The sequence below is a fragment of the Limanda limanda genome, chromosome 9 (genome assembly GCF_963576545.1).
Source record: "Limanda limanda chromosome 9, fLimLim1.1, whole genome shotgun sequence".
Classification (NCBI taxonomy): Eukaryota; Metazoa; Chordata; class Actinopteri; order Pleuronectiformes; family Pleuronectidae; genus Limanda; species Limanda limanda.
Window position 1 is genome coordinate 16,739,315 of NC_083644.1, and position 19,085 is coordinate 16,758,399.

The window sequence follows — 19,085 nt, forward strand, 5'->3', positions numbered from 1 at the left end:
GTTAGCAAGCTTAACAGGGTAGGAGCTAGCATCGTAGCGACGCCCTGAAGGCAAACAGGGAAGGGAACATCATTTCTGCCTTCTGTACCAGTGATGATCTGCTTCACAGTCCATTTTAACATTGGCTGAGATAAGCTCATTCATTAGTTCAAAGATGACGTTAATTTGAAAGGAAAACCCTTATACGTAAAACTTTAAAAAAGCAATTAAGTATATATTTCCTGGAGGATTTATTATACATCACACCTATTGTGATTCTGTACGGTCTGTGGAACCATTTACAGGTGCAATACATATCCATCCACTTTAGAGCACACAGCCTGCAGTTTGCCCACATGTAACACAGGACTTAATGTAGTAACAAAGAAAGAATGTGTGAACTTTTACAGTCACACAAAGACTAAAAAAGACTGGAGGGGAATAAAAGGAGACAGGCAGTGGACTCGATTTAACTATAATCAATGGGGATTTGGACAATCAACTCTGGTGGCATTAATCACAGACACAGTTCAGGATCCCAGATAGTATCCGAATGTGGATCAGGCAATGACCTCTGGCCTTCTTGTGGCCTGAACAAAATGGATGTGAGCCTAAATTTCCCCAAAAATATCCCAAAACAGATTTTTGGCAAACATGCAATGCTCTCGGAAAGGTGTAATCTGGATGTGAGCCTACAGGGGTCCATGTGGTAAATGGTGAATAGGACCCTAATAGCACAAAACTGATTTTAGCACCTTTGGTTGAAACACAGTAATGCTAACCCAAGTGCCATTATCCCATGCGGTACATGCGCCTGATGACTGTGTACAGTGTGGGCCAACTCCAGGCCTAAACAATTGAATTATGTGGGGATAAACAGCGGAGTAGTTTGGACCTTATGTATTGCCGTACACAGGACATGATGGAAGCATTTGTGTTTTTGCCGTATGTGTTGGAGTGTGTGCAAGCATGCGCTACCCTTGATGGTAATAAAGCATTTAAAATGTGTGTGACATTGGTGTTGTGCCCACACGCGGCCCCATCTTCTCTTGTACAACTTATGTCTCTGTTAATGGCAGCACAGCACTTCATAGCATTTCTGCTCCATCTTCAATTGTGGATTCGTTCAGTCACTGCATGACCCAAACTCTAAACTCTGAAGAAAAACAAGAACCAAAACAAACAAACAATAGAACGTCAAAATCAAAATGGGCAGAAAAGCTGCTGGCTGAGAGAAAGGACTGGATCCTCTCTCCCTGATGAAAAGTCCCCCGGTCTTGTTGCATCTCCCTGCCGAGTCCTCCCAAAACGCTCTCATGATTTTTACTTGAGAGGAAGAGGAGAGAGTGTGGCAGCGATGAGTACAATCTCTTCCCTTTCTGCACCTGCTTCTTCATCGAGGTGTGATGAGGGAGAAGAGGAGGAGGAGATATGATTGTCCGGACTTTGGAAAGAATCGTTGGTGTCCATCAGAGCCTCCACTCATACAAGCCAACGATTTTTAACGAAGTAAAAGTTCACATGATTCCATATTCCTCCAGAGATTTGAGCAGCACCGTGTCCTTGACATCGTTGAAGACCCTGCGGATGTTGTTGGTGTCGGTGGCGCAGGTGAAGTGTGGGTAAAGAGTCTTCCACTCCACCGTCTGGTCACGTTTCCTCGCCTGCTGCTCGTACATCTTACGGATGAACTTCTTTGCTTCCTCCGGGTCTTGCCTCTTACCTGTTTCCAGGGTGAGAAGGAGATTAGCAATGGAAGTGGATAACAAAAAAGGCAAAGTATGAATTCAGGTCAGTTACTATTGTTTGAGATGATCCCTTGTTACTCGACAAATAGCTTTAAAAGGCCCAATTTGTTTTGCTCAGACCAAATCAATAAAATGAGACAATAATCAACAGTTCGATTTATTGTGAAAATAGTTGTAAGTGCAGCCAAAACTCAGCCTGAATTAATTTGTAGCAACAGATGAAGAGAAAGAGGAGGTCATTAGAAATTGTATGTAAGCATTTAGATTAGATTAAGGCTTCATCAATACTACTACATTTTTATTTGAAAACGCATCCTCTCTGTTATCGATAAGCTTTGCGTCATGCTAAAACCGCTAAAACAGAGAGGTTTAGAAAAGCTGCTGGTTTTATGCGTTTTCAGGCATGTTGGTGTGGACAGGGATGAAAAGTGATGCCGAGTGAACAGGCTCATGTGAACAGAGATCATTTTAGTTTGAAAATGCTGTTTTTCAACTTAAATGTAGTAATAAGGATGTAGCCTAAATTAAACTTTCTGTAGACGCAGAGGCATCATTTTTGTGCATCTCCTACTACAAATAATGTCACATGAAACAAACATCCTGGACAAACAGTCTTATCAAATCACAAGAGAGGCAACTCCCTCTGTGATGATCTCAGGGAGTTGTGATGATGTTAAAGCTGCAAAGCACTAAAATAACAGTCCACTTGATTTGGATTATAAAAACAGCCTCATGCAAAGGAGACTGGAGTGACTTACTTAGTGAGTTATTCATATTCGTTAGGGTGTCATTCTTTCAATAAATTAATTAATATATCTGATGCCACATCACATAAAGGTTAGTTCAACCAACAGTCCAAAACCCAAAGTGAAAAATTTAACTAGAATGAGAAAAAAGGTAACTATCTAATTAGTCATATTTTTTTGCGTCAAATATGATTATAAACAGAATGTTTTTAGGTATTGGACTGGTAGTCAAATAAAAGAAACTATCTAAATAGATCATATGGGCCAAGGGGAGTTTTAACGACAATATAATCTGCCGGTTTAGCTATTAAAAAATGATTGTCCAAATCTCCACATATTGTCAATGCTTACTGACAATATTATTGTCTCACAGTTCATTTTTTTCTTCACATTTCTCACTAATTAACATCAGGAGCATTTAAGTGAAGCTACAGCAGCAGTGAGAGGGGCCACACTGTCTCCACACAGGAACATGGCAACATTAGCGACAAATAACAGCCAGTGGTTGGAGCCGCTCAGAGCTGGTGTTAAGGTTAAATTGACATCTAGGAGCTTGACCCTGTATGAGTCATTATTTTACGCTACACACACACACACACACACACACACACACACACACACACACACACACACACACACACACACACACACACACACACACACACTTATATACACTTGCAGTCCCTCCTTGCACACACGTATTCACACATGTGCACCTGGGGGTTTGGGGGGTGGGGGGGGGGTGGGGGGGGGGCTGCAGGGATTGCAGGAAGCACAGTATCTGTCTGTAGTTGCCATGGGTAACAGAAGGAGAGAGGACGGAGGTGGAGGGTCTGGTGGTGGGGACTGTCAGGGTGCCGCTGAACAGCCTTTCACACCACGGAGGTTACAGGCTGCAGCCGCATCATTAAGCACACTGAGTACCTGGAAGTGACTCATTTGTGTGTGTGTGTGTGTGTACATTTGTGCATTCATGTACTGTAAGTGTGTAGACTCACAAGAAAGAGGGAGGAAAGAAGAAAGAAAAAAGACAAACAATGATTGCTAAATTTCGCTTTGCAAATAAACTTTTTTTAAATGATACAGTATTTTGCATCGGATGCAGTAGGATGTTTGGAGATAGCTGCATGCTCAAAGCAACCTGGCCGGAGAAAAGATCCTCACAACCCTTGTTTTGTCAGACAACCACAGTAGCTGCAGTTGTACTTGTTGATGGTGGTGAAATCTGCTGCTGACTTGTCTCTGCACCCGGGCTTTACGGTAAAATTATAGACTGTATATAAAAATGGACGATGCAGCTCCACTTCGTCCCTTTGTACAAAGATGAATTATATTTCGAGTCTGCACAGTAGTGATCGAGATGTGAAGCTGTGGTATCAAGGGCCTGTCCAAGCACAGGCTCGACCAATCAGGAGTCAGCATCAGGTGTCAATCATGATGTTTCACCTCAAAAACCAAACTTGCCCGAAGACGAACAATTGAACAAACACCAGCACGATAACAACTAATGAATTAGACATCATTAAGAACATTTTACTCTGAAATGTAGTTTGATTTTTATAGTTTGGTCATGTTTCATAATCTAAAAAAGGGAAGAGGTGGTATTTATGAACTATACTGCAGCCAACCACAAGGGGTTGATCAAGAGGCTTTACCTTCATGTCATTGATCTTTATATACAGTCAATGGTGTAAATCCCCTTGTCAGTGTTCAGACCTGTATTTAAGCCAAAATTCAAAGCAACTCAGTTCTTGGAACCCGAACTTAAGTAAAGTGCTGGTAGAAAAGCTAACGGACCACAAAAGATACTGGAATTCATCCTGTGAAGGTCATGAACGTGTAGCAGATTTCCACCAATGAGCTGTTTTGAATGGTTTGTTCAGTCTGAAATCAAAAATCCAAACACTTGTCGGACTTCTGAGCCATCAACCAATTCCTTCACCACTAAACTAGTTTATCCAACAAGTCCTAATACTGAACCTCACTGTGTAGGAAACAAGCTTACCTGTGAAGCTGGGGAAGTATTTCTGCAGATCGGAGGTCTGGATTTTGTCAGCCAGGATGTCAGTCTTGTTGAGGAAGAGGATAATGGAGGTTTTGAGGAACCAGGGGGAATGGATGGTGGTGTAGAAAAGAGCCAGACTCTCTTCCATTCGGTTCTGAGGCACAGAGAGGGAGTTAATTCAACGTGTCATTAAACTTTGACATTGTGCTCATTGTTGGGGGCGATTTTATTGTATTTTAAGTGTTCGAGACTTTGACATGGAGTTCAACTTGTTCTCTGTGATGCCTGGGTGGATTCAGATGACTGAGGTTGACGCACAGAGAGGAAGCGGTCCTTTCAAAGAAAAGGGGGGGGGGGGGGGGGGGTATATAGCGTGCAGGCCACATTGGAGGTTAATGAATGTGTTGGCAGACTGAAAAGTGTCTGGGAGGGATAAAAGGCTTAGTGACAGGATGGGAGGGAGGAAGTGGACAGAAGGCGACAGGGAGGAGAGAGAGGGGGGGGGGGGGGCAGGAGAGAGGTTTTCTTGTACAAGGGTGAGACCTGCTGGTGGAAAGATGAAATGACTGCAGTTGGATGGACAGATGGATGGATGGATGGACAACACTGCACCAAGTACATTTTGAATGGAGGACTTTTTGTTAATTGAGTGACAGAGGTACACAGACAAACCCCCCCCCACACACACACACACACACACACACACAAACAGGATCTTACTATGTCGTCTCGCTCCTCGAGGACCTGGTCGTACTCGCTGAGGGAGGCCAGGAAGATGAGGGAGATGACATTTTCAAAGCAGTGTATCCACTTCCGACGCTCTGACTTCTGACCGCCCACGTCCACAATCCTGTCAGGGACCACAGCAGAGGAATAAATAGGTGTCAGAGCATGCAGCAGCTTGTAAAGACTTTACGAGCTTTCATATTTACACTGATACTGTTTGAATTAATGCACAGCGCTGCTTTACGGAGCAGTAACTACGTATTTAAGGACACATATTTGCTATTGGTTTAGATTAGAAAAGAAACTATTACACTAAGATCATCACACATTTTGTATGGATACAAAAACATTCAAATTCAAAGTAAATGTCAGACCTTTTAAACTTTAGTTCCTGTTTGATGTCTCAGCAAAACCTTGAAATATTCTGATGTAAGGAGACAAAACTTTGCAATGGTGGTCCTTCTTTAAATTTGAGTGAAAGCAAAGGAAAATACTTGTGAAACCAGAAATGTATTTTAAATTGAAACTAAACTTGAGATTTCCTTTTTCAAGGGGAAATATCATGTACAGGAAGAGGTATGCTGGGCCAATAAATCCTTGTTCAGCATTTTTTTTTGTGATTTAAAAAACAAAATAAACAATATTTATATATATTTATATAGATGGACGACATGAGGGCTCCCCAAAAAGTAAAGTCAAACTTTCTCAATAGCCACCTAGTGGCTGGCTGTGGTATAGGTCATAAACCCTGCCTCCTCCAGTTATTTTTGATGGTATAAAAATGGTATGAAAATGTAATGGCAGAGATTGGCAGAGCAAGTGTATCTACGGGACTTTGGTCCATTGCTCCATCCCCTCAGCGCCTCTGCGGGATACTTCATTTCTGTATAGTGGGAGGATGTGAATCGTCTGTCATTATTTACATCCTTTGTTAAGAGATCAAGCAAAATGCCTTCACCAGTTTATCTTGTTTTATTCTGAGCTCCATCTCATGATTAAAGAAAAGTTGTGATTTCCTTCGGGAACAGTTTCCCTTGTTGAACTTTGATCTTCTTAGCTGTCAAAGATCCTGCTAGTCTCCGAGAGAAACAACACCAATACAAGGTCAAAGCAAAAAATGCAGAGCGCCTCCTCACTTCCCGGCAGGAGCTCTGTACAGAGGTGATGAGTAATGTGATCCTACAAAGAGGCGCAAGCAGACAAGGCCTCTGTCAGAGTCAATAGTGTGGTATTTTCCCAGAGCAATGAATAGATTTGTCCCTGTGAGAGACTGGAGATCTGAGGATTGGCCACCTTAGCGTGACGGGCTTGATGGTGAAGGAATAGTCGTGGATGCCTGTGGTGGGGAATCGAACCCGCAGCACGTCCTGTTCTGTGGGGATGTAGTCTTGGACGGCGATGCGATCCAGGTTACTCATGTAGCTGAAAGAGAGGGAGGTGGGAAAGAAAAAAATGATTTACAACAGTAAATGAAAAAGTGTTACTGACACTAGATGAGTAAAACAAACTGTCTGTGATTATGTCACATCCAGCCTGGCCCATGTGAAACAAACTGAAGTGAGATGAAGAATGATGATGATAGAAGTAAATCAGTGATGTGGAGGTGGCTCAGTGAGCTCTCCAGGTGAACCAGGGAGAGGGGACTGGCAGACCTGAGACTAGTTGGCCAATCAACTCTCCCTGGAATCAGAAGGTAGCAGCTGAGCTGCCAGAGAGAGAGAGAGACACACACACGCAGAGGAACACGGACACACATGTTGGGAGACACTGAGGGACAGAGCTGTGAATCCAAGGCACGCGCAGAAAGTGTAGAGATTCATGTTTGGTCTGGACTTTATGTTTCCTCAGTGCTTTTCAGCATTTATTTCTTCCTGAACACACGTGATGAAACATAAAGACCAAACCAGACAGAAATCTAGCAACTGGAGGTGCTCACTGAGCCATCTCCACAAATGATTAAAAATACAAGGAGGGAGTGGGGTGAGTCCATATCAGCCTGTGTACAGATGACAGCTTTATGGCTCGTGTTGATACAAGCTGTCATTAGTTCATGTTGACTGGACGTCTCTTATCACGCTCACACCACAATGATGGAGCTGCTGGGTAAACACCGAGCAGCAGTGGAAAAGAGAGAACACAGAAGAGGAAGGCTGAGCCCAGGCTTTGTTCTCTGATACCTCCACTCGCACCTATTCTGTGTTTTTATCTTTTCATGCCGATTCAAAAGATGTGGTGCTTACTGACAATATTATTGTCGCACAGTTCATTTTTTTCTATTTCCCTTAAAAAGACTCTTATACGTCAACTGCAGGTTTCAACACGGCAGAGAGATGAATAAGTGCTGTGACGTCTGTGAAGAGTTTAGCCCCCTCTTGTGGTCTGAGTACAGAATAATAAGTGCTAAAGACAACACAAATGCACTAAGTATGTGTATCCAAAAATATTTAAACAGATAAAAAAGAAAATAATAAACAAAATATATTTTGAATATTTTCATTGAAACCATATTGCATTCTGTAAATATACATTGTTTATATTCTTTATATTTTTTGTTCTTTATATTTTGTACAGTTTTGTTGTATTTTATATCGTTTATGTTGCTGCTACAACACTTTATGTCTTGCTGTTAACTACCTATTGTTTGGTCAGTAAAATGCCTGAAAACATTTTCTTTCTCAGAGCCTTTGTTTTATCTCATCAAGAATCCAAACATGTTCATAATTTTCTTGTGATCATTTGATTTAAAAAAACTTGTTGACCGATGGTTTTTCCCTCAATCGCTTGATTGATTAATCAATCTCGTAACTGATTTATCACTAAATTAGTTCGTTTTCAAACACTTGAAACAGGATGCTGGATGAGACGCAGTGAGACGAGCACAAGCTTAAAACAACTCACGAGTCCTTTTGTTGTGCTTCCACTTGTGAGTTATGGTGCAAAGGTCACATGTGGTAACGATGCAGCAATATGTCGCTACATGTTCTCTTAGGATTCAATAGCAGGCAAAATTATGTTATTAATACATGTGTATAGTTTTTATGAAATGGGAAGGTTTTTTTCCAAGGTTGCTTTCTTTCTTCACCATGGCTATTTAACTGCTGAGTCGTTTTTACTTTACTTTATACCAGTTTTCTATCCCAGAAGATTGACACATGTTGTTATGCCTTGTGCTATTTAGCCATATGTTAATTATGCATGTTAATTAGATCTGCACTAAAATGTGATGGCCTCTTCTCTGACCTGTACAACATCCTTCTGTCATGTATCATGGTAAAGGCACCAGTTGTTTTAGATCCAACTAAGAAAATACAGTATGTATACCATATTCTCCTTGCACAACTATTTGTCTCTAAAGTAAGAAGTAAATAAATACAAAGTATGATTTGTGTTTTTTGATACAGTATATAAAGTCATTTACAGGTGTGTTTTCTTCTATTTTCACAGGCATTGTGCTGTGACGTCTAGCGGATATTGTCTCCTGACCGTCATAGATTCCTGTATAGTGATACAATCTTTTGCAACTTGCTCTGACAATGCTTTACCATGTGACACTCTCAAATTCCCAGCCCTGACTCAGGGTGTGGTGCAGTGTCGACAGCAGCTGTACTCACTACTCTGTGGAGTCCAGGAGCTGGTACTCGCAGCGGCGTCTGTAACAGACACGGATGCCCGGGTCGGCCCAGAGGCGGCGGATCGCCTCCACGTAGCCCCGCTCCAGCTGGGTGATATGCATTGTGTTTACGTCCTGCAGCCACTTGGCGACCATCTGAAAGACAGCGAGAAAAGACGTCAGCACATACTGATGTGTGTGTCACGTTTAACACAACTCTCAACTCTCTGAACTTATGAGTGCATCCTGTTACGTTTCGATGGTGGCCCTGAGGAGATCACCACAGTAATAAATGCAAAAACACAATAATAAAACACAACACAAAATACAATGGCAAATAAGAAAACCAATAACATAACAAATTAAGGTTCCTGCTGCCTGTTGACAAGAATCATCACTAATTCGACGAACGCACTCTCCGTCTTTTTAACATGAAGGAAATACGCCGTACAAGGAAAACAAAGGAATGTGAAAGCAATATGTCCTTCCTGTTTAAAAGACGGAGAGTGCGTTCATCCAATCAGCGGCGATCCATCTCGACAGCCATTTTCCGGTGGAAGTTAATCCCGTTGATTTGTCTGTGCTTTGTGATATGCTGTGTGTTGGGTTTTCCCATTCGTCGTTGTGATTTGCACCTCAGGGCCACAGATATTTTGCGTGTAATTAGTCCCTCTTTATTTGCCCTGCTCACCGGTTCATTTTATGTGTTGATGGTTATGCTTCTATTTATAAACTACAACATGCTGAGTGTGAAAAGAGATGTGTGCGAGTAAGTGAGTGTTACTGTGTTTGGTGTCTCTTGTTTAATGCGGGCACTAAAAAAATGATGTCTGCTTTTTTGAAACCCGGTGATGGCGGTAACGCTGGCGGTTTGTGCAAGTTTACCTCGTTCTCGGGGTTCGAGTAGGGGATTCTGAGCGTGGTCATGGCGCCGGTCATGGCCTTGATGGCCAAGAAGATGTTCTGGAAGATTAATTTAGCAAAGGTTTTCCTCTCCTCTTCTGAGAAGCCTCGCCCGTGGATGATCCTCATTTGTCGGATGAAGGTGGTCTTTCCACTCTCGCCAGTTCCTGCAACAACAAAAGATGAAATTACCAAAAACATAAATTAGTGTTACGATTCTACAGATGTTAGCAGCACAGCTAACCCGGTTTGGGTCCACATTGATTTGGGCCATTGTAGTATTCATGTTCTCCATGTGTCTGTAAGTTTACAGGTTCTACAGCTTCTTCCCTCGATCTGAGGCCATGGAGAATAGGTGAACTGAAAACTGGACATGCATGTGTTTGTGTCTAGCTGCCTTGGACCCTGTCTGAATAGGTGATTTACTGATAGTGACACTGAAACTCAGTGTAAGTTTTTCCATAGAGAAAGCTCCAGGCTATCTGGTAGTAGACTGAAAGAGCGCTTGACAGTTCGCAGCACTTAAGATTCAACATTTTATGTGTATAAGTAATATAATATTCTAGCTTTAACTTTCTTCTAAAAATGTATCTGAAATATCCTTCACTAATGGAAACATCTCCTCTAACGCCCAACAGTCAAATTAATTCAATCGAGCTTCACCGAACTTCACAAGCTCACAGACAGCAGTCCCCTCGACATGCCTGGTTATTGCACATTGTTTGAGAAAGTCAAAAAAATCCCTGGGTGAGCAGATGAAAATTTAACCTCCTTGTAATTAACTTGAAATCTGCTTTAAACAATATTGCTCTGCCAACAATGGATCAAAAATGGTGTAGCTAAGAGTGACTAGTACAGATAATTACCAACTCTTACTCAACTCTCTACAAACAATTTTAGCATCTTTCAGCTCACTTATTTGGTTTTATGTTCTGCAACATTAACATTTTGCCCCCACACTCTCATCAACCCTGTTTTCAGCATGAAAGCTCTGGTGAACAGTTTGAAACTGTCCAGGACTAAACAGCAGACAAACAAAGTAAGTGATACCCCGTGATCACAGCAAAGCATTTAACAGACAAGTAGCCAGAAAATACATAAAACAGAGCTAAAAGAAGAGTGAAAATTGGACTCAAAGGAATAGTTCACCCAGAAATGAAAATTCACTAATTTCTGGGTGAACTATCCCTTTAAGTCTGGTGGCCAGAGACATTTCTCCAAATCAGTTGTTAACATGCTCACAATTAGTGATAATATGTTCAATCTTCAGTGTGTAGGATTTAGTTGCATATTGTAACTAACAAAATACTCCTTGCCTGACCCTCCCCTTCTAAGTGTGTATGAGAATTTATATTTAAAATGTGATAGGCTCTCTCTAGAGCCAGAGTTTGGTTTGTCCTTTCCGGGCTACCGTAGAACATGGTGGTGCTACATGGCAGAAGGAAGGAGCTGCTCCTGATGCGAATATAAAAGTCTCATTCTAAGGTAACAAAACATGACTGTTAGTTTAAGGTTACTGAAAATATGATTTTAAATATTATAATTGAACCCACTGGACCTTTAGTGTTTACAGCACGTCTTGCTGCCCCTGTGAGCAACAACTCAACAGTGCTGCTTTTCAGTAGCAACAAAGAATTTCTGATTTTAAGGTAATGAAGAGAGCCCGCTTTGTGATGTCATAGCATTAAAACACAATGATAGTTGATAAGACTAATGAGTCACCACCATTGGTATTAGTCCTGCCTGTAAAAGTCATACAAACAGCAGACTGTGAAAAAGTTGAAATGGATGAATATGCTGTGAGAACGTATTGCACCTCGTCTATAGGGTTAGATGTAACTGATTTCTTTTTTTTTGCAGTGGTGAATCTCTATTCAACAAAAAAAGATAAGTGGTTATTAAAATTAAGTCACCAAAAGTTGAATTTCAACACGGCAATCTTTCTATTTATGCAATGAAGTGGTGCTGAACTCTAAAAGATCAAAACTGGAAATGAAACCCAGCAAACAACATAAGAGGAACAAGGTGACTGACAAACACTGTTGAACCAGATGTTTAACTAATTAGAGCCCGACCAATAAGGACCAATATGGACCAATAAGGATAAATAAATGTTGTTTTCAAACCCTTATGACAAAGAAATATTAATTGAGGCTTAATATTTAACAGTTTAATTAGAAACCTTATTATAAATAACCATTAAAAAAAAGAAGAAAGTAAGTACACTTTTTAATGTAAAATGTAAACGTAAATTCACATCTTCACATCTTTGTTTATTCTTAGCACATATCGGTAAATATAAACCCTTATACTGATTACAGACGACACATAGAAACGTCAGAATGCAGAACATATGACCTCCTGTGATTGGTTGTTGTGATGTGTGAATGTGAATCATTCCTCCATTTATTCATTCATTCTGTAGAAGAAATCTGCCAAAGTTTTCAGTAACTTCTTAACACTGCTTTTAATCCTTGCACAAAACTGGATCAAACAAGTGTTTTCAGTAGTTCTATGCAATAGGAAATAATATATATAAACCAATAAGAAATAGCAGCAAATCTTTGCGACTGAGATGCTGGACTTTGCTTAAGATCTGCTGTTATTATGCAAAATGCCTAAAAACAATCAATCTGTAAACTAGTTTGATAAACAAGTGGCAAAAATGCTTTCTTACTTCAACTTATAATCTGCTATAATAACCTGCAATTATTATCCTGACCTCATTAAAGCCTCAAAGCAAAACTACACAGCTGCTGCCTGTCAGGTGTGAAGTCAATAAAGGTTCAGTGTGTAGAATCCAGTGGTGAAGTTGCATCTTGCAGCTGGTAACCTGTCACCTCAGCCGCACATTCCAAACATGCAAGAGAACCTGTGGCAGCCGTGAGTTGTCATAAAAACTCAAAAGGTGTTTAGTTTGTCCAGTCTGGGAAACTGTAAAAAACATGGTGGCGCCCATAGAAAGGACCCGCTCCTGATTTGTAAATATAATGTATTTAAATATAAAGGGCCAATGTAAAGTAAAGAAAACCACAATTATAACAATTGAGAGGAAACAGAGAAGTGAAAACGTCACTAGGATCATTTTATTTCCAGTTTCTGCCATTAGATCCCTTTCACCTAAACCTGACACACTGGACCTTTCAAGCGGCTGTAAACTCGGCCCTCAGGATCCTGGGCGGTGCATCTCCACAGTCCCTGTGGTTTTTCAGGTATAACCAATCTCAGTCTGGACCATTCTTTAAATACTCAGATGGTGACACATGCTTTACATTGTTTTCTCACTCAGCTGCAGGCCATCAAACAGGCCGAGCAGTTTTTATTTGCATGCAGGGTGTTCCTCACTGTGACATGCAGGGTCAATTATATTTCTTTCATTTGTTCAATTAGTGCCGTTTGTGTTGTCGAGCCTTTTCCAGCATAAACGCTGACTTTGTCAGGACCAGTATACCCAATGGGAACCAAAGCCTGGTTCTTATGAGGCTAAACTTCCTTTCTGATTGTTAAGGTTAGAGGTTAAATGTGAATTTTGGTTGGGTTAGGATTCGGCTTTGGCATGAATGAATTGGTTATGGCTGTCCACAATGAAAAGAAGCCAATAAGGAGGATAAAGAGGATAGCTGCATACCAGTGTGTGTGTGTGTCTGTGTGTGTGTGTCTGCGTGTGCAGTCACTGACCCAGCAGGAGGACTTTAACTTCCTTCTTCTCTTTCTTCTTCTGCTGCTTGAGGATCCTCTGGATCTCTTTGTGCACAGCCATGGTCTTCTTCTCCTCCTCGCTCATGAGGCACACACAGGTGCGCTGGCACCACTGCCAGCAGGCCATGGCCACAGCCACCGACACCAAACTGTTAATGAATACTCAGCTGTAATGAGCCGATAAGGACTGACAATAAAATCAAGCTGCCGTGTAGCATCCAGTCATCAGACATTGGTTTTTATTCTAGCAGAGTTTCACTGAAGCTGTGACCACAATCACTGCCTATGTCAACAGGTCAGAGATGAACTTTGGTAACTTTACAATATTCACTTGGAAACCTGAAAGCTGAGTCGGTGTGAACGTGTTGGAGTTACAGACAGAAATCCTCCAGCTTCTTACCTCCTGTCAGTCCGTCACTCTCCCCGATTACGCGCAGCTCCGCGCTCCATATCTCCCCGCGGTCCCCGTCCACACGCACCGTGGCTGAAACAACTTCCCAGCTTCCAGCTGACACGACACCAGCCGCGGCGGCAGTCTGCTGCTCGGCTGCTCGGGAAACTCCGCCGCGCCTTCAGAGGAATGCGCAGCCTCGGTGGCGCGCGGCAGACCCACCGAACCTGGAATGCGCTCAGGGCACCGGAGCGGCAGCAGGAGCGGCAAGTTACCGCAGCAGCGCCGGAAGGGAAGCGTCGTGCGTGTGAAATAAGAGCATGTTGCTTTACACCATTCTTGGACAATTACTCATACATTTAACATTTTGCCAAAGAAGTGAGGTAAATCAATGGATTGTAGGTTTAAAACATGTTTAGATATGTTGTATAAAACACGTGGCATTGTATACAATATTTTATTTCCACATGGGTGACCACTAACAACATTTAAGTGCAATATTTTTTATTACAATGTGCAATATTTAAAAATATTTAGCAATAGTTAAAAATCATGGGCAATATTTTAATATCATGTCAAATCACATATTACTCACTCCTTTTTTCATTACTACTTACTGCCACTTTTGTTTAGTTTCAGTTTCACTGTTTCATGTTACTTGTTTATTTTATTCTTATTTCTATTCTTATCTCCTTAAATCACTAGTAAACATATATATTATTTCATTTACAACACACTATTATATTATTATTATTATTATTTTTAAGACTTTATATTATTTTGTTTTATTATTTTACTTTATAGATAGATAGATAGATCGATAGATATAGATATTCATTTATTTTGTTTATTTATTTATATATTTACATGTATACGTTTATATTACTTCTACGATACTTGTCACCGACTTTACCTAATTATGATGGTGTTTTTTTTTTATTCATGCTATTTTATACTTTTACTACTTATCTAACAAATACCGTGTGTTCAAAATGTACATATAATTTTTAATATTTTTGATGAATTTATCTACCTTTTCATAGATGACTTTCAGATTGTGCTATTTTTTACTATCTTTCTCAATTTAGACATGTACATGACATATACATGCTATTTACTACACAACTATTATCATGTCGTCTTTATCAACAAATGGCATCCTCATATCAACACAATCAATCAATCAATAAATCTAATTCGTATAGGCCATATTCACAAATCACAACTTGTCTCATGGGGGTTAATGCAGTGTGACATCATCTGCCCTTAACCCTCAACAATTGTGAGGAAAAACAACAAAAATATATAAACAGGGGGTAAAAAACGATCAGCAGCCACCAGGATCAGGATCCACCACCATGTATTTCAGATACTCGTGCATCTTTTGCAAACATGTTTTAGTCTTTTGGATCAAACCGAGAAAAAGTCCATCTTTTCAAAACCTGTTGTTATTGTGACATAATCATCTTTTGATCAAAGATGCAACATGCTTTACGAGATGATTCCAAACCGTTTAGTGCTGCACTTTTCTTCTGAACCATATGATTCATTGTTGATACTGACCACTCCTCAGGTGCATTGTTCCAAAGTAAATAAGTGGTTCATGAGTCATGATGAGAATCCACAGAGCTGCAAGTGCACCACAGGCTAATCCATATGACAGCAAATAATATACAAGCTTGTGTTTGGGTGTTGTGCAGGATGTGGCTTCGTCTGAGTCCTGCTTGATGTTACAGTCTGTCAATTTGGAGAATACAAATTGTGGGGTTTTATTGTGGAAAACAGTCTCGTCGTGGAAGTGTAATAGCGGAAGCTGACTTTCTCTAACTGCGTGCGATTTGCGTGTGGTGAATCAGTGCGCTGCTCTGCGGATAAAGTTTCGGCCGCAGCGGAAGCTCCCTGCTTGTCGTTTCAGCTCCAGGGAAATCACTCTCACACACAAGTTACACTCCTCCACGAAATCTGTGAATCTCTCTGATTTTACTCAATCTCAACTTTTTATGAAATTATTTTTATTCTTAGCTTATAAACTATCTGAAATCTCAATCAACTCATCAAATTGGAAACAAAACATTTCTTTAAAAAAACATCATAACACTAGAAGAAATGAGTCTCATGGTAAAAGTGTGAGACAGCAGTGTCTATGTGGCAGCAGGTTATTTGACTGAGCTTATAACAGGTATTTTTTGTCCCTCCTTCTCTCTTTATTCTGTTTGGATGTCAATCTTTTGTCTCAGCCAGTAGAACCGGTTTGTCCAGGTTCTCGTGGTCTCACATACTGAGCACTGCATTGCCATGGGAACCAGGTGAGGTGAAAGAGCGAAAGAGGTGTGCACATTTACTGCAAGTTATACTGTACAGTGAGTTTATCAAGGTTTATTACAAAGCTGCTGAGTAATGATTTTACTTCACATGATGGATTGATGTTACAGCTGTTATGCCTACAAACTAATAGGCCTTCTTGTCACATGTAGTGTAGACAAGTGTGTGTGTGTGTGTTTGTGTGTGTGTGTGTGTTTCACAACAGTGCAACAAGTTACACAAGCGTCAACATACATCATATATTCTACGTATAAATTTATGTGTTTATGTATTTTTAGTTTACAGCGCACAAAATTCCTCGAACAAATAACGACAAATGACAAAAGTGTTTTGTCAGAAATCAGGAAGCCAAACACAACATGTTCAGTAATTCAAAATCTTTCAACAAAAAATTAAATTGTCAATCTGAAAAAAATAATACAGATGTTGCCAAAAATGATGGGGCCCAGTATTTCTGTGTCTATGAAATTAAAGGAAAAGGAAAAAGATGAGTGGGAGGGAATCGAGTGGGTGTGGACTGACTGTAACAGAAAACCATCCACCACATCCTTCCAGGTATGTTACAGTTCACAGGATGTAGATCCCCATTACCCACTCTGTTGTGACAGTGACAAATATCCTTCCAGTCACAGACAGGGGGAAGTTTGATATGTTCACCTGCTTGTTGAGGTGAAGTGGAATCTCCCAGATATGTTGTGAACGTGAGTTAGCACAACCTGTTTAGTCCATAAACATTTTATGCACTTGTTTTATTTCATATTATTTCACTCCATTTTATTCTATTTAACTCATTTGTCAATATTTGCAGGTATTGTTCTGCTAATCTAAGTTTTCTGTTTCGATTATGTATAGATCTGTAAAAAATATGGGAGTAACAATGAGATCAAAGGAAGAAAATCCAAGAAGAAAAGAAAAATATTTGAATGACTCTAATGACTTTAAATACAGAAGCTGAATCCCTAAAGAAAGATGTAATGCATTGTAGAAATATGCAGGGCCTGTAGGATTTGAGTCTCCTCTTGATGGATTCTTACAGGCAGCCGAGAGACCAGCAGGAAGTGGAGGACCGCGAGGAGACTTTGTCCCCTGTCGCCGCCTGGTATGGGAAAGAGAGGATGATCAATAATTAATCTGACAACAGCAATCACACCCTGGGACGCACTTTCCTCTCATGTTAACATCACTTCCAAAACAAATTACCACACATGAATAATGCCAAGTGTTACTATGCTGGTAGAGTTTAAACACAATTGCTTGTGAAAACAAGACTTTGCAGCATAATTGTTTGGAAAATGGAATAAAAATGTGAAGCACGATGTAAAATTTGAAAATGATTCAAAAACGGACAATAACAATATTTCCAAACTGAACTACCCACATATCCTATACTTTTCTTTTCAGGAAATGTTGATAACGGACTTTTCCATTCGAAGTCAGGTTCAAGTCGGTTGTATTATATGACTATTGCAAATGTTGTATTTTTTTAGATCCAGAGGGACTGAATGAGGATGTTAGTCACTTCTGTGGGTGGAGTCTTGTGGCAGGAGTTGCAGCTCACAGCCCCCAGAGACGTGGGCAGGCAGGTCAGGCTGTAATCTCATGAGTCATGTCTGAAGCTTTTTCCTGATCATACCAAACATACCAACAATGAAATCTGAAGCGCTCCATTCTTCCCGTTACATTTATGTGTCTTTGGCATTTGAGCGTCAGGATGTAAAACTTGAAAACTGCAAAAAGCAGCCACTTTTTCCAACTTTCCTTAAATCTAATTGTTTAGGTGTTGTAGGGAAGAGATCACTACTTTCAGTACAAGGCATAGAAAATATGACTGCAGTCCTATGAAGTGTTTTATTGAACCCAAGGCTTGTAACTACACCACACGTCCACAAGATGTCACTTGGCTCAACAAGACTGCATGTCGGCCCATTTACTTGAGAAGAATTTACTCACAGTGAGAGAGTTGTTGTTTCAACATGGATGAAGATGCCAACAATCATCATCCCCATCATCCACCTGCTCTGCCTCATTGTCGAAGAAATATTCACTCTGCTGGAGGAGAGTAAACACGTGTGTTGCACTTCAGCACAATTTTAACATTGTACTGCTCAATTATTTCATTCGTCTGCTTTTTCAAACTTGTACTTCTCCACATTTCTGAGAGATATACTGTGTTTTTTACTCCAGTACATGTATTTGTCAGTTGTTTGCAGATGAAGATTTTACACATTAAACTTCCCAACAATACAGTATACTGACTGCTTTAATGAGATTCACGTTGATCAGTGACAACATTCACACACACACACACACACTGACGCACACACACGCACACACACAAACACACACACACACACGCACACACACACACACACACACACACACACACACACACACACACACACACACACACACACACACACACACACACACACACACACACACACACACACACACACACAGACTGATGATGAGGGGCAGATCCAGGAGTTTTTCTACTTTCCTAAATAACTTTTTGCCGTTTTCTTTGGAAATAATGAATGGATCATGTTGAAAAAACAGGCACATTTAAAGAACTGATATCTATGAATGTGTGAAGTTTGGTGCAGCTTTGAATCTGACAGGACCATTGGGCCTCGGCAGAATTAATCAAACTATCAAATTATTACCCACCAGTTAATGGTCAGAATATATGATAAAACATAATGGACCTAACTATCCAACAGTATAATATTAACTGAAATTAAATAGATGGATAGATAGATAGATAGACAGACAGACAGACAGACAGACAGACAGACAGACAGACAGACAGACAGACAGACAGACAGACAGACAGACAGACAGACAGACAGACAGACAGACAGACAGACAGACAGACAGACAGACAGACAGACAGACAGACAGACAGACAGACAGACAGACAGACAGACAGACAGACAGACAGACAGACAGACAG

General features: G+C 40.6%; 1 protein-coding gene across 1 annotated transcript; it reads right to left on the reverse strand.

Annotated features, from left to right (window-relative positions):
- Positions 1–1,496: 1,496 nt before the first annotated feature.
- On the reverse strand, positions 1,497–13,543 carry LOC133010240 (guanine nucleotide-binding protein subunit alpha-11-like). The gene is made up of 7 exons (XM_061077744.1): positions 13,396–13,543; positions 9,700–9,884; positions 8,816–8,970; positions 6,498–6,626; positions 5,199–5,328; positions 4,479–4,632; positions 1,497–1,702 (listed from the first exon to the last, which is right to left on the reverse strand). The coding sequence occupies exons 1-7, from the start codon at positions 13,541–13,543 to the stop codon at positions 1,497–1,499; spliced, it is 1,107 nt and encodes a 368-aa protein (XP_060933727.1).
- Positions 13,544–19,085: the final 5,542 nt, after the last annotated feature.

What these genes read in the sequence shown, in the direction of transcription:
- LOC133010240 (XM_061077744.1), bottom strand. Translation starts at nt 13,543, where the DNA reads ATGGCCTGCTGGCAGTGGTGCCAGCGCACCTGTGTGTGCCTCATGAGC. An exon ending in AGTTAAAGTCCTCCTGCTGG is followed by an intron (nt 9,885 to 13,395) that starts GTCAGTGACTGC and finishes TTGTTGTTGCAG; the next exon opens with GAACTGGCGAGAGTGGAAAG. An exon ending in TCGAGGAGCGAGACGACATA is followed by an intron (nt 4,633 to 5,198) that starts GTAAGATCCTGT and finishes TCTGTGCCTCAG; the next exon opens with AACCGAATGGAAGAGAGTCT.